Source organism: Narcine bancroftii, chromosome 4 (assembly GCF_036971445.1).
Source record: "Narcine bancroftii isolate sNarBan1 chromosome 4, sNarBan1.hap1, whole genome shotgun sequence".
Lineage (NCBI taxonomy): Eukaryota > Metazoa > Chordata > Chondrichthyes > Torpediniformes > Narcinidae > Narcine > Narcine bancroftii.
Window position 1 is genome coordinate 945928 of NC_091472.1, and position 15980 is coordinate 961907.

Consider the following 15980-nt stretch of genomic DNA (forward strand, 5'->3'; position numbering starts at 1 on the left):
GGTGGCAAATGGAGTTTAATGCAGATCAGAGTGAGGTGTGACATTTGGCTGGGCTAATCAAAATATGACATACATGGTGAATGGTTGGGCACTGAAGAGTGCAGAAGAACAGAAGGATCTAGAAATAATGGTCCATAGTTCCCTGAAAGGGAAGTCACATATATAGATTCGGTGGTGAAGAAAGTCTAAGGGATGTTGGCCTTTATAAATAAGAGCACTGAGTCTAGGAGCTGGGATGTTCTGCATTGGTGAGGCCAAACTTGGAGAATTGTGTACAGTTTTGGTCATCAACTGGGTGGGGGTGAGTCCAGGACTGGGTGAGGGACAGGTCAACTGGGTTGGGGAGTGGTGGACTGGGTGGGGGTGGATCTGGGATTGGGTGAGGGATGGGTTGACTTAGTGAAAGAGGGATGGACTGGATGGGGGAGGGGTGGACTGAGTGAGGGATGGGTCGACAGGGTGGAGGGGTGGTGGGCTGGGCCCCTCACTGCCCACAAGTTACCCCCTCTCCGTTGAATGCAGGTTGAAGGGACATCGCACGAACCCCCTGACGATGAGGTTCACATCGCCACAGCTAGAGACTCGGTTCTCAGTCGAGAGGGAGAAGCAAAGTGGTGCGGCTATCAGCTCCACCTGCATCATCCTCGCCTTCTCCTTCCTCACACAGGCGTCCATCGAGCCCAGGTCTGCAGTGTCGTCTGTGTGGGTGGGGTCAGCATCACCGCTATGTGGGTGGGGTCATGGGTCAGCATTGCTGTCCATGTGAGCAGGGTCAGGGGTCAGCTTTGCCGTCCATCTGGGCAGGGTCAGGGGTCAATATCCCTTCCGTGTAGACAGGGTCAAAGTCGGGTCAGCATCACTTCTGCAAGAGCAGGGTCAGGGTCACTAACGTTACAGTCAGGAAAATGGCACCCAGGATCATGGGTCACGCTCCCCAGGGTCTGGATCCCCAGGGTCTGGATCCCCAAGGTCATGGGTCAGGATCCCTAGGATCTGAATCCCCAGGGTTATGGGACGTGATCCCCAGAGTCTGGATCCCCAGGGAGTCCCTGAACTCTTTGCTTCTCCCATCCCTGGAAGCAACTCCCTCGATGAGATGCTGCTATCTTCATCAGCTTTGCCACCGTCAGGATGATTCGAAAATTCCTGCCTGGTCACAAGTTGTCCTGCACATGCCCCTCCCCTAACACCTCAACCCCCTTCTCCAGAGCAGGATGAGTGTGGCCCTCCCATGCATCCTCGACATCTCTGTCAAACCCTTCCTGGACCCAACAATGTGTACCTTATCCAAGCCTCCAGTTCTGGGGCTGTCCCACTCCCTCGAAGGACAGCTCCCACTGTCATGTTGCGGAATGTGCGAGGTGCTCATTAGCTGGGCCAGTGGCTTTGTATCGGCCGCAGCTGGGGCACTGGGTGCCGTCCTAGTCTCTCCACCGGGAAAGGGCGTGATCTCACTGGAGAGAGAGCAGAGGAGACTCATCAGGAGACTGGCTGAGGGAAGGGGGCCGAGGATGGGCTGGTTCTCCCTGAAGCAGAGGATAGGTGAATGGGTGTGAAAGGGCTGACGAGGAAACATTCCCACATCAACCCTCTCCATTAGGGTGGCCCAGTTGGTATAATAGTTAGTGCAACTCTGTTGCAGCGCCTGGATCGGGACCGTGGTTCAAATCCTGCGCTGTCTGTCAGGAGTTTGTACGTTCTGCGTGGGTTTTCCCTGGGGCTCCGGTTTCCTGCCACCATTCAAAACATACCAGGGGTTGCAGGGTAATTGAGTATGATTGGGCGCACAGACTTATGGGTCAGAAGGGCCTGTCACCGTGCTGTGTCTACATTTAAAAACTTGAGGGTGAAGGGGACTAGGGGTTAAGGGGATCTGAGAAGGAATTGTTTGCCCCAGAGCGAGGTAGGAATCAGGAACACACAGCTTGAGGGCTATGGAGGCAGAGAGTCTCTGAACACATAGCCATGGATTCACCAAATCTCCATCATAGGTCTGGTGTCTGCCTGAGGAAGGAGCAGATGTTCACTCCATTGGGTGCAGGGGATGGGAAGTCATGCCTGCACTCCCAGTTCATGGGGGGTTTAACAGTACAGTCCAGGACCTTAGGCCCACAGTGTTGTGCTAATCTTTAGACCCAGCCTCCCCCATAACCCTCCACTTTAAACTTCTAATATGCTTATCTCTTCATCTCTTGGATTTCCCCAATGTACCTGCCTCCCCCACCCCCAGCTCGGGCATTCCATGCACCAACCCCTCTCTGAGTAAAAACCCTTCCTCTAATGCCACCCTGAAACTTCCCACCATTGACCTTAAAACCGTGCCCTCTTGCATTGAGCAATGGGGCCCTGGGAAGGAGGCACTGGCCATCCCCTCCATCTATTCTTGTCTACTTCGATCATGTCTCCTCTCGTCCTCCTTCTCTCCCAAGAGTAAAGCCCCAGCTCTTTCACCTCTGCTCATCTCTTTGGTTTTGAGCACAAGGTTGTTGTTGTTGCACCATTCAACAAGCTGATCTATCTTCCTCCTGTCCTCTTCCTCATTGCCATTTGTGATTCACTCCCGCAAGTTCTAGCCTTGCAGCCACATAGTTGGCCCTTCCCCCAATTTTCCTGTCATCTCTGACTCTGTCCTGTACTCGCTGGAGTTTAGAAGATTGAGAGGGGATCTCATAGAGACATATAAAATTCTGGCAGGACTGGACAGAATGGATGCAGATGGGATGTTTCCAAGGATGGGAAAATCCAGAACCCGGGGCCATGGTTTGAGGATAATAGGCAAACCATTTAGGACCGAGATGAGGAGGAATTTCTTTACCCAGAGGGTGGTGAATCTGTGAAATTCATTGCCACAGAGGGCAGTAGAGGCAGGTTCATTAAATATATTTAAGAGGGAATGAGATCTATTTCTTCAGTATAAGGGTATTAAAGGTTACGGAGAGAAGGCGTGGTCAGGGTACTGAACTTTAAGATCAGCCATGATCTCGTTGAATGGCGGAGCAGGCTCGAAGGGTCGAATGACCTACTCCTGCTCCTATCTTCTACGTTTCTATGTTTCTGTCCTTGTCCATGACCGTGTTAAAGGGAGGGGTGGTCACTGTCCCCCAAATGTTCACCCACTGAGAGATCAGTGACCTGACCTGGTTGATTATCAAATACTAGATCTAATATGGCGTCCCCCTTGTCGGCCTGTCAATGTGTCCATCCTGGATATACATAGCAAACTTCCCGGCCAAACCTCTGGCACTAAGCAGGTGCCAGTCAAAGTGCGGGAAGTTAAAGTCACCCATGGTAAGAACCCTGTTATTTTCCCAAAATCTGCCTCCCCATCTGCTGCTCGGTATTCCTGCTGCTACCAGGGGCCTATGGAATACTCCCAGTAAACTGCTCCCTTCCTGTCCTAACTTCCACCCATACTGACTCAGTAGAGGTCGCTGCTACATTACCCACCCTTTCTGCAGCTCTAATGCCTCCCCTTCTCCCCTTCTCTCCAACCCCCAATCCATTTGAAATCAAAGAATATTGAGAATCCATTCCTCCCCTGGTGCTGGCCTGGTCTCCAATGGCCATTGCATCCTCGTTCCACGTATGTATCCCAGCTCTCCATTCCTCACCTCATTCCTGATGCTTCTTCTATTCAAGCCCTTCTCCCTCTTTATTTCCTACCCTCTATTTTGCTTCTCCTTCCTCAAAGCATCTCTAAATGATAGATCTGGTTTAACTCCATGCACTTCTTCCCCCCCTACCCCACCTTCTAAACTAGTTTAAACCTTCCCAACCCCAGCAGCCAACCTACCCAACAGGAAGTTGCTCCCCCTCAAGTTCAGGTGGTAGCCATTCCAATCTGGACAGGTCTCACCTTCCCCAGAAGGGATTACACAATGATCCAAAAATCTTCAACCCGCCTACTGCACCCATTCATTGGCCGCCTCCTCCAATTCCAGCCCTCGCTATCACGTGGCGCAGGCAACAATCCTGGGAATGCTACCCCTCGAGGTCCCGTTCTTCAGCCTCTGCCGAGCTCCCTAAACTCCCACTTAAGGACCTTGTCCCTCTCCAACATGTACCACAACTTCTCTGACACCAGGATGCCGTGGACCTGGCCAGGGACATCCCAGATACTAGCATCCGGGAGCCAATGTGGCATGTAGGTGCCTTTCTCGCACCCACAGAATCTCCTGTCTCTCTCCCCCTAACTGTGGAGTCCCCTATGATTATAACTCTCCTCCGTCCCACCTTTTTGCATCAGGCTCAGGGCCACCGTGGCTCCCTCATGGTAGGCCATCCCCCCAACAGTACTCAGATGATTCAGGGGAATAGCCATGTGGATTCTGTGAAATGCCTGCCGCTCACCTTCCCTTTCCCTTCTCTGACTGGCGCCCAACTACCTGCCTCTGGCAGCCCAGGTGTGACGACTTTACCGTAGCTCTGATCTATGACAGCATCATTCTCCCTGATGCTCCAATCATCTTCCATTTGCTGCTCCAGATTCCTTTTTTTTTTGGCTTTTTTAAAACTTTATTTAAGATTTTATAACATGAATAAAATAGAAGATTACATTAAAAAAAATAAAAATAAGATAATAAAATTACAGTACTGCATCAGTAAACTAAATAAACTAACCCCCCCCAATAATTATAACACAACATTAATAACCTAACTTAAAATTAGTCTAACCCCCCCCAAATAAAGAGTGAAGAGTTAATAAAGTGAACAATATTATATATAAGAAAAAAAAAGATAAAACATAACAAGTAAAGATACTAACAAGTTATCAATACTAAAATATCACACTTAAAAACATATTTAAAGCAAACTTAAATGCATATATTTAACAAACGGAGTCCACTTTAACCTATAAAAAGACACCTTATCCTGAATTGAAAAAGATATCCTTTCCATAGTCAAACAGAACTTCATCTCCAAATACTACCTATCTAAAGTTAATATATTTCTGTCTTTCCAAGTAAGTGCTATACATTTCTTGGCCACAGCTAAAGCTAAATAGATAACGGAAATCTGATAATCCTTTAAACCTAAATCAATTAGTGATTGCATATTCCCTAATAAAAATATATCAGGATCTAATACAAGATAGATATTATATAAACTATTAAATATAGATTGAATACCTTTCCAAAACTGTTGCAATCGATCACAAAGCCAGACAGTGTGCAAAAAAGTATTAGCCGTCTGGTCACAACAAAAACAGCAATCCGACTTACTAAGGCCAAACTTTTTTAGTTTCTCCGGTGTTAAATATAACTGATGTATAAAATTATAATTAATCATCGCTAATCTAGCATTAATCAATTTCCGAATACTATTCTGGCAAATTTCCATCCAGGCTTCTTCAGCTATTGTAAAACCTAAATCTTTTTCCCATTTCAATTTATCTTTATCCCAATCTTTTTTACTTTCAGTTTCTTGTAAAATACAATACAAATCAGATATATACCCCTTTTTTGGTATTGAAAGTACATATTCCTCAAAATTAGAATCAGGCAGTAAGATCATATGACGACCACATATCTGTTTTACAAAAGATCTTAATTGATAATACACAAATACAGAATTTCCACTAATACCAAATTTCCTTTGTAATTCATCAAAAGAACAAAAACATCCCTCAGAAAAACAATCGGATAAGTTTTTTATTCCCTTCCTTTCCCATTGTTTCAAGGTGATATTGGAGACTGTAAAAGGAACAAGTTGATTGTTATATAATGGCAATCGTCCAGACCATTTATTTTTGAGCCCCAATTTGTTAAGTTTACTTGTCCATAAATTCAATAAATGCTTCAATATTGGTACATCATAAGTTCGTAATAATTTTTTATTCCATCGAAACAAAAACTCATGAGGAAATTTTTCTAAAATAACTGCCATTTCTACCTTTGCCCAGCTGGGCGGATCATCCATATTCATTAATGCACTAAGAAATTTAAATTGAGCTGCTTCATAATAATGTTGAAAATTCGGTAATCTTAAACCTCCAAATTGGAAATCCTACATCAACTTTCTCATCGCTACCCTCGGAAATTTTCCCTTCCATAAGAAGTCTCTAATCGCTTTATATAAATCCTTAAAAAAACTTTTGTTTAAAAAAATAGGGAATTTATTGAAACAAATATTGTATTCGAGAAAAGATATTCATTTTTATAGTATTAATCCTCCCTAATAAACCCAAAGGTAAATCCTTCCACCTAATCAAATCTAATTTAATCCTTTTTATTAAAGGAAGAAAATTAATTGAATATAAATCTTGAAATTCCATATTAACATTAATTCCTAAATATTTAATTTGTGTAGTCCACTTCAAATTGGTAATATTTTTATATATTGAATAATCATCTTTACAAATTGATAGAATTTCACTTTTGGCCCAATTTACTTTATAACCAGATAATTGACCATAGTTTTCTAAACATTGTTGAATTGCTGGTAAAGAAATACCCGGATCCACCAAATATAAAAAAACATCATCTGCAAATAAATTAATCTTGTATTCCTCATTCAAAACTCTCATACCTTTAACATTTTCGTTTTGACGTATTAATTGTGCCAAAGGCTCAATAACTATAGCAAATAAAGCAGGTGACAATGGGCATCCTTGTCTAGTAGATCTTGTCAAACTAAAAGATTCTGAAATCCGCCCATTGACAGCAATTCTAGCCTTCGGACTATTATATGAAGCCCTGCTCCAGATTCCTAACATGGTCTTCCAGCTCGCCCATCTGCATACACATCTGGCAGATGTGGCTCTCCAGCAGACGGGAGGTCCCCCAGGACTACCACATCTCACATGAGAGGCCCATCACTGGCTCAGGAGTCATTTTAAACACCCTAACTACGCCGTCACTTAGGAAAGTAAAAGCCTCTTCTTGCCTAGGCCTCTTCAGCCAAAGACTACACCCCCCACTCCTACTCTGGACCCTGTACACAGTGCAACTCACCGATCAGTCTGTTTCACTGTGATCTCACGTCCGGGGAAAATGGGAATGGGATGGAGCAGGTGGGGGTGGAGAGGGTGGGGGTGAAGAGGGTGGAGGTGGAGGGGGAGGGAGTCAGGGTGGGGGTGGAAGGGGTGGAGAGGGTCAGAGTAGGGGTGAAAAGGCTGGGAGTCGGTGCGGGTGAAGAGGATGGGGTTGGAAGGGCTGGAGAGGGTGGGTGTCAGGGTGGGGGTAGAGGATGGGGTGGAGGGCTAGGGGGTCAGGGTAGGGGTGGAGTGGGTGGGGTTGGAGGGGGGGAGGGTCAGGGTGGGGTTGAAGAGGATGGGGTGTAGAGCGTAGAGAGGATCGGGGTCAGGTTGGGTGGGAGTCACAGTGAGGTTGGAGTCTCCCATTGACCACCTCCCTCCCATCCACAGACTGTGGGTGAATTACGTCACGTTCCTTGTGGGTGAGGTGATGTTGCTGGGGCTCACCGGCCTCTCGCTGGCCGCCATCTTCCCCAGGGTGAGTCTCCCCCTCCCCGTCAACCCCACTGCATCACCCCCTCCCCGTCACCTCTTCCCTGTCACCCACTCCCTGTCACCCCCTCCCCATCACCCCACCCCCATCAACCCTCTCCCCGTCACCCATCCCCGTCACCCTGCCCCTTCACCCATTCCATGTCAACCCACTCCCTGTCTCACCCTCCCTGTCACCCCCTCCTCCTCACCCCCTTCCCCGACACCCATCCCCGTCACCCCTCCCTGTCACCCATTCCATGTCAACCCACTCCCTGTCACCCCCTCCCTGTCACCCCCTCCCCATCACCCCCTCTCCATCAACCCTTCCCCGTCACCCACTCCCCATCACCCCCTCCCCATCACCCCACCCCCTACCCCATCAACCCCTTCCCCATCACCCCCTCCCCATCAACCCTCTCCCCGTCACCCCCTTCCCCGTTACCCATCCCCATCACCCCTCCCCGTCACCCACTCCATGTCAACCCACTCCATGTCACCCTCTCCACGTCACCCCCACCCCATCAGCCCCAACCCTTCACTCCTCCCCGTCACTCCCACCCCATCACTCCCACCCCGTCACCCCTCTTCCCATCACCCCCCCTCCCCGTCACCCATCCTCCCCGTCAACCCCCCCTGACCACCTCTCCCTGCCGTCCCCTCTCCCCGTCACCCCCCTCCCCATCGCCCCCTCCCTGTCAACTCCTCTCATCCACCACCCTCCCCGTCACCCACCTCCACGTAACCTCACCCAACATCCTCTCAATTTCCACCCCACAAACGCAGCATGACCCCCCCCCCCCCCATCATCTTCCCTGTTACAACTCCCCTTTACCCCTCGGATGGTTGTGGTACAGACGTTCCCGGGGAAGGTGGTGGAGTTCTCCACGTGGATGGACCGGACGCGTTGGGTACGGAACACGTGCGCCATGGCTGCCTCCCTCATCCTCATGCTCACCCACAGCATCAACATGGTGAGTGTGCGCAGGTCCCAGCACCACTCACCATCACACCGGCACCGCTCACACTCACACCGGCACCAATCACACTCACACTGGCTCCACATACCTACACCGGCACCACATACCCACACTGGCACCACATGCACATACTGGAATCACTCACACTCACACCGGCACCTCTCACATTCATACAGTGATGAGTTCAATATCGCAGGGATCTGTTCTGGGACCCCTGTTCTTTGTGATATTTAAAAATGACCTGGATGAAGAGGTGGAAGGATGGGCCAGTAAGTTTGTGGATGATACGAAGATTGGAGGAGTTGTGGATGGAGCTGGAGGGTTTTTGAAGGTTACAAGAGGATAGAGACAGGATGCAGAGTTGGGCAGAAAAGTGGCAGATGGAGTTCAATCAGATAAGTGTGAGTTGATGTATTTTGGAAGGACAAACCAGAAGGTTGAGTCCAGGGTTAATAGTCGGTTACGTAAGAGTGTGGTTGAACAGAGGGACTTTGGTGTACAAATCCATACATCCCTCAAGGTTGCCGCACAGGTTGATAGGATAGGTAAGAGGGATTGAATTCAGGAGTAGAGAGGTCATGTAACAACTCTACAAATCTCTGGAGAGGCCACGATTAGAGTATTGTCTTCATTTCTGGTCACCTCATTAGAGGAAGGATGTGGAAGCTGTGGAGAGGGGATTTACCAGGATGTTGCCTGGATTGGGCAACAAGTCTTATGAGGCCAGGTTAGCAGAAATGAGACTTTTCTCTTTGAAGAAGGATGAGAGGAGACTTGATAGAGGTCGACAAGATTCTGAGAGGCATAGACAGGGTGGACGGCCAGTGCCTGTTTCCCAGGGCAGGATCAGCAAACACCAGAGGACATAGGTACAGAGAGAAGGGAGGGAGGTTTAGGGGAGACGTCAGGGGTAAGTCTTTTACACAGAGAGTTGTGGGGGCCTGGAATGCCTTATCAGGGATGATGGTGGAGGGTGAAACATTGGGGGCATTTAAGAGACTCTTAGACACATGGATGGAAGAAAAATAGGATGTTACGGGGTAGGGAGGGTTTAGTACTTTTCTTAAAGGAACATATGGGTCTGCAGAATATCGAAGGCTGAAGGGCCTGTACTGGGCTGTGGTGTTCGTTGTTCTATTAACCCACTCACACATCAGCACCGTACACACTGATACACCGGCTTTCACTCTTAAACATTCACCCTTGCAATGGTGATGTGGGATACGATGGGTCAGGGTTGAGGTCAGGATGGATTTACAGGTCATGGTGGGTGTTAGGGTGGGGCTATAGTGGGGTCAAGATGGAGTTACAGTGGGTCAGGTGGGGTCAGCTTGTGAGGTCAGGATGGCGTCAGTCTTGGGGTCATGTTGGGACTGGGTGGGAGGTCATCGTGGGGTCAGGGTGGGGGCCACAGTGGGGTCAGTTTGGGGGTCACATCAAGGTTGGGGTCACAGTGGGGTCTGGATGGGGTCACAGTGAAGTCGGCGTAGGGTCACGGTGGGATCAGTCTGGGGTCATGGTGGGGTCAGAATGGGGTCAGGGATGAGTCACAGTGGGTTCAGAGGTGTTTGGTCTGCCATGGGTTGATGGGATGTCATGGTCCTGCCTGTTGGCATCGCACTAACACAGGGAATTGCCCCTCAGCTCTCCTGCGTGCACAGCCCCCAGCCAGCGACCAGCAGGAACCTGAGCCAGGCTCCCCGTGGCTGTGTGAATGACCCGAAGTACTATAGCCACCTATGGGTGCTGCAGCTGACCAGCTGCACCATGCTGGTACAGGCCAGCCACCTGGTGAAGGCTGCCCTGATGTTGGTGATCAGCAGCGTGTACACCTCAATCAGCCTGTTGGGCTGGCGCCACGTCTTCCAGGAGTACAACCAACAGCGCTCCATCCAGCTCCAGTAAGTTCATTTCAATTGTTTAAATGTGGACATACAGCACGGAAACAGGCCCTTCCGGCCCACGAGCCCGTGAGACATACAGAACGGTAACAGGCCCTTCCGGCCCACGAGCCCGTTAGACATACAGCACGGAAACAGGCCCTTCCGGCCCACGAGCCCGTTAGACATACAGCACAGTAACAGGCCCTTCCGGCTCACGAGCCCGTTAGACATACAGCACGGTAACAGGCCATTCCGGCCCACGAGCCCGTTAGACATACAGCACGGTAACAGGCCCTTCCGGCCCACGAGCCCGTTAGACATACAGCACGGTAACAGGCCCTTCCGGCCCACGAGCCCGTTAGACATACAGAACGGTAACAGGCCCTTCCGGCCCACGAGCCCGTTAGACATACAGCACGGTAACAGGCCATTCCGGCCCACGAGCCCGTTGGACATACATCACGGTAACAGGCCCTTCCGGCCCACAAGCCCGTTAGACATACAGCACGGTAACAGGCCATTCCGGCCCACGAGCCCGTTGGACATACAGCACAGTAACAGTCCCTTCCGGCCCACGAGCCAATTAGACATACAGTACGGTAACAGACCCTTCCGGCCCACGAGCCCGTTAGACATACAGCACGGTAACAGGCCAACCCGGCCCACAAGCCCGTTAGACATACAGCACGGTAACAGGCCCTTCCGGCCCACGAGCCCGTTGGACATACAGCACAGTAACAAACCCTTCCGACCCACGAGCCAATTAGACATACAGCACGGTAACGGGCCCTTCCGGCCCACGAGCCCGTTGGACATACAGCACAGTAACAGTCCCTTCCGGCCCACGAGCCAATTAGACATACAGTACGGTAACAGACCCTTCCGGCCCACGTGCCCGTTAGACATACAGCACGGTAACAGGCCCTTCCGGCCCACAAGCCCATTAGACATACAGCACGGTAACAGGCCCTTCCGGCCCACGAGCCCATTGGACATACAGCACAGTAACAGTCCCTTCCAGCCCACGAACCGATTAGACATACAGTTCGGTAACAGACCCTTCCGGCCCACGAGCCCGTTAGACATACAGCACGGTAACAGGCCCTTCCGGCCCACAAGCCCGTTAGACATACAGCACGGTAACAGGCCCTTCCGGCCCACGAGCCCGTTAGACATACAGCACAGTAACGGTCCCTTCCGGCCCACGAACCAATTAGACATACAGTACGGTAACAGACCCTTCCGGCCCACAAGCCCGTTAGACATACAGCACGGTAACAGGCCCTTCCGGCCCACGAGCCCGTTAGACAGACAGCACGGTAACAGGCCCTTACGGCCCACGAGCCCGTTAGACATACAGCACAGTAACAGGCCCTTCTGGCCCACGAGCCTGTTAGACATACAGCATGGTAACAGGCCCTTCCGGCCCACGAGCCCATTTTAGACATACAGCACGGAAACAGGCCCTTCCGGCCCACGAGCTCGTTAGACATACATCACGGTAACAGGCCCTTCCGGCCCACGAGCTCGTTAGACATACAGCACGGTAACAGGCCCTTCCGGCCCTCGAGCCCGTTAGACATACAGCACTGTAACAGGCCCTTCCGGCCCACGAGCCCGTTAGACATACAGCACAGTAACAGGCTCTTCCGGCCCACGAGCCCGTTAGACATACAGCACGGTAACAGGCCCTTCCGGCCCACGAGCCCGTTAGACATACATCACGGTAACAGGCCCTTCCAGCCCACAGGCCCGTTAGTCATACAGCACGGTAACATGCCCTTTCAGCCTACGAGCCCATTAGTCATACAACACGGTAACAGGCCCTTCCGGCCCACGAGCCCATTAGTGATACAGCATGGTAACAGGCCCTTTCAACCCACAATCCCGTTAGTCATATAACACGGTAACAGGCCCTTCCAGCCCACGAGCCCGTTAGACATACAGCACAGTAACAGGCCCTTCCGGCCCACGAGCCCGTTAGACATACAGCACAGTAACAGGCCCTTCCGGCCCACGAGACCGTTAGACATACAGCACAGTAACAGGCCCTTCCGGCCCACGAGCCTGTTAGACATACAGCACAGTAACAGGCCCTTCCGGCCCACGAGACCGTTAGACATACAGCACAGTAACAGGCCCTTCCGGCCCACGAGCCCGTTAGACATGCAGCACGGAAACAGGCCCTTCCGGCCCACAAGCCCTTTAGACATACAGCATGGTAACAGGCCCTTCCGGCACACGAGCACGTTAGACATACAGCCCAGTAACAGGCCCTTCCGGCCCACGAGCCTGTTAGACATACAGCACGGAAACAGGTTCTTCCGGACAGGCCCGTTAGACATACAGCACGGTAACAGGCCATTCCGGACCACGAGCCTGTGAGACATACAGCACGGTAACAGCCCCTTCCGGCCCACGAGCCCGTTAGACATACAGCACGGTAACAGGACCTTCCGGCCCTCGAGCCCTTTAGACATACAGCATGGTAACAGGCCCTTCCGGCCCACAGGCCAGTTAGACAAAAGCACGGTAACAGACCATTCCGGCCCACGAGCCCGTTAGACAGACAGCACGATAACAGGCCCTTCCGGCCCACGAGCTCGTTAGACATACAGCACAGTAACAGGCCCTTCTGGCCCACGAGCCTGTTAGACATACAGCATGGTAACAGGCCCTTCCGGCCCACGAGCCCGTTTTAGACATACAGCACGGTAACAGGCCCTTCCGGCCCACGAGCCTGTTAGATATACAGCACGGTAACAGGCCCATCCGGCCCACGAGCCCGTTAGACATACAGCACAGTAACAGGCCCTTCCGGCCCACTGGCCTGTTAGACATACAGCACGGTAACAGGCCCTTCCGGCCCACGAGCCTGTTTGACATACAGCTCGGTAACAGGCCCTTCCGGCCTACGAGCCCGTTTTAGACATACAGCACGGAAATAGGCCCATCCGGCCCACGAGCCCGTTAGACATACAGCACTGGAACAGGCCCTTCTGGCCCACGAGCCCATTAGACATACAGCACAGTAACAGGCACTTCCGGCCCACGAGCCCATTAGACATACAGCACAGAAACAGGCTCTTCCGGCCCACGAGCCTGTTAGACATACAGCACGGTAACAGGCCCTTCTGGCCCACGAGCCCATTAGACATACAGCACAGAAACAGGCCCCTCCGGCCCACGAGCCCGTTAGACATACAGCACGGTAACAGGCCCTTCCGGCCCACAAGCCCATTAGACATACAGCACGGTAACAGGCCCTTCCGGCCCACGAGCCCATTGGACATACAGCACAGTAACAGTCCCTTCCAGTCCACGAACCGATTAGACATACAGTTCGGTAACAGACCCTTCCGGCCCACGAGCCCGTTAGACATACAGCACGGTAACAGGCCCTTCCGGCCCACAAGCCCGTTAGACATACAGCACGGTAACAGGCCCTTACGGCCCACGAGCCCGTTAGACATACAGCACAGTAACGGTCCCTTCCGGCCCACGAACCAATTAGACATACAGTACGGTAACAGACCCTTCCGGCCCACAAGCCCGTTAGACATACAGCACGGTAACAGGCCATTCCGGCCCACGAGCCCGTTAGACAGACAGCACGGTAACAGGCCCTTACGGCCCACGAGCCCGTTAGACATACAGCACAGTAACAGGCCCTTCTGGCCCACGAGCCTGTTAGACATACAGCATGGTAACAGGCCCTTCCGGCCCACGAGCCCATTTTAGACATACAGCACGGAAACAGGCCCTTCCGGCCCACGAGCTCGTTAGACATACATCACGGTAACAGGCCCTTCCGGCCCACGAGCTCGTTAGACATACAGCACGGTAACAGGCCCTTCCGGCCCTCGAGCCCGTTAGACATACAGCACTGTAACAGGCCCTTCCGGCCCACGAGCCCGTTAGACATACAGCACAGTAACAGGCTCTTCCGGCCCACGAGCCCGTTAGACATACAGCACGGTAACAGGCCCTTCCGGCCCACGAGCCCGTTAGACATACATCACGGTAACAGGCCCTTCCAGCCCACAGGCCCGTTAGTCATACAGCACGGTAACATGCCCTTTCAGCCTACGAGCCCATTAGTCATACAACACGGTAACAGGCCCTTCCGGCCCACGAGCCCATTAGTGATACAGCATGGTAACAGGCCCTTTCAACCCACAATCCCGTTAGTCATATAACACGGTAACAGGCCCTTCCAGCCCACGAGCCCGTTAGACATACAGCACAGTAACAGGCCCTTCCGGCCCACGAGCCCGTTAGACATACAGCACAGTAACAGGCCCTTCCGGCCCACGAGACCGTTAGACATACAGCACAGTAACAGGCCCTTCCGGCCCACGAGCCTGTTAGATATACAGCACAGTAACAGGCCCTTCCGGCCCACGAGACCGTTAGACATACAGCACAGTAACAGGCCCTTCCGGCCCACGAGCCCGTTAGACATGCAGCACGGAAACAGGCCCTTCCGGCCCACAAGCCCTTTAGACATACAGCATGGTAACAGGCCCTTCCGGCACACGAGCACGTTAGACATACAGCCCAGTAACAGGCCCTTCCGGCCCACGAGCCTGTTAGACATACAGCACGGAAACAGGTTCTTCCGGACAGGCCCGTTAGACATACAGCACGGTAACAGGACCTTCCGGCCCTCGAGCCCGTTAGACATACAGCATGGTAACAGGCCCTTCCGGCCCACAGGCCAGTTAGACAAAAGCACGGTAACAGACCATTCCGGCCCACGAGCCCGTTAGACAGACAGCACGATAACAGGCCCTTCCGGCCCACGAGCTCGTTAGACATACAGCACAGTAACAGGCCCTTCTGGCCCACGAGCCTGTTAGACATACAGCATGGTAACAGGCCCTTCCGGCCCACGAGCCCGTTTTAGACATACAGCACGGTAACAGGCCCTTCCGGCCCACGAGCCTGTTAGATATACAGCACGGTAACAGGCCCATCCGGCCCACGAGCCCGTTAGACATACAGCACAGTAACAGGCCCTTCCGGCCCACTAGCCTGTTAGACATACAGCACGGTAACAGGCCCTTCCGGCCCACGAGCCTGTTTGACATACAGCTCGGTAACAGGCCCTTCCGGCCTACGAGCCCGTTTTAGACATACAGCACGGAAATAGGCCCATCCGGCCCACGAGCCCGTTAGACATACAGCACTGGAACAGGCCCTTCTGGCCCACGAGCCCATTAGACATACAGCACAGTAACAGGCACTTCCGGCCCACGAGCCCATTAGACATACAGCACAGTAACAGGCACTTCCGGCCCACGAGCCCGTTGGACATACAGCACAGTAACAGTCCCTTCCGGCCCACGAGCCAATTAGACATACAGTACGGTAACAGACCCTTCCGGCCCACGAGCCCGTTAGACATACAGCACGGTAACAGGCCAACCCGGCCCACAAGCCCGTTAGACATACAGCACGGTAACAGGCCCTTCCGGCCCACGAGCCCGTTGGACATACAGCACAGTAACAAACCCTTCCGACCCACGAGCCAATTAGACATACAGCACGGTAACGGGCCCTTCCGGCCCACGAGCCCGTTGGACATACAGCACAGTAACAGTCCCTTCCGGCCCACGAGCCAATTAGACATACAGTACGGTAACAGACCCTTCCGGCCCACGTGCC

At 52.2% G+C, this 15980-nt stretch overlaps 1 protein-coding gene across 3 annotated transcripts in view; it reads left to right on the forward strand.

Annotated features, from left to right (window-relative positions):
* The window catches only part of adcy3a (adenylate cyclase 3a), a 163567-nt gene that overhangs the window by 84919 nt on the left and 62668 nt on the right, over window positions 1-15980 (forward strand). For all 3 annotated transcript variants that reach the window (XM_069930586.1, XM_069930587.1, XM_069930588.1), the window contains 4 exons: window positions 523-684; window positions 7367-7454; window positions 8305-8421; window positions 10072-10328. In XM_069930586.1, the coding sequence (XP_069786687.1) occupies window positions 523-684; window positions 7367-7454; window positions 8305-8421; window positions 10072-10328 (624 nt within the window). The remainder of the gene's footprint in view (window positions 1-522; window positions 685-7366; window positions 7455-8304; window positions 8422-10071; window positions 10329-15980) is intronic.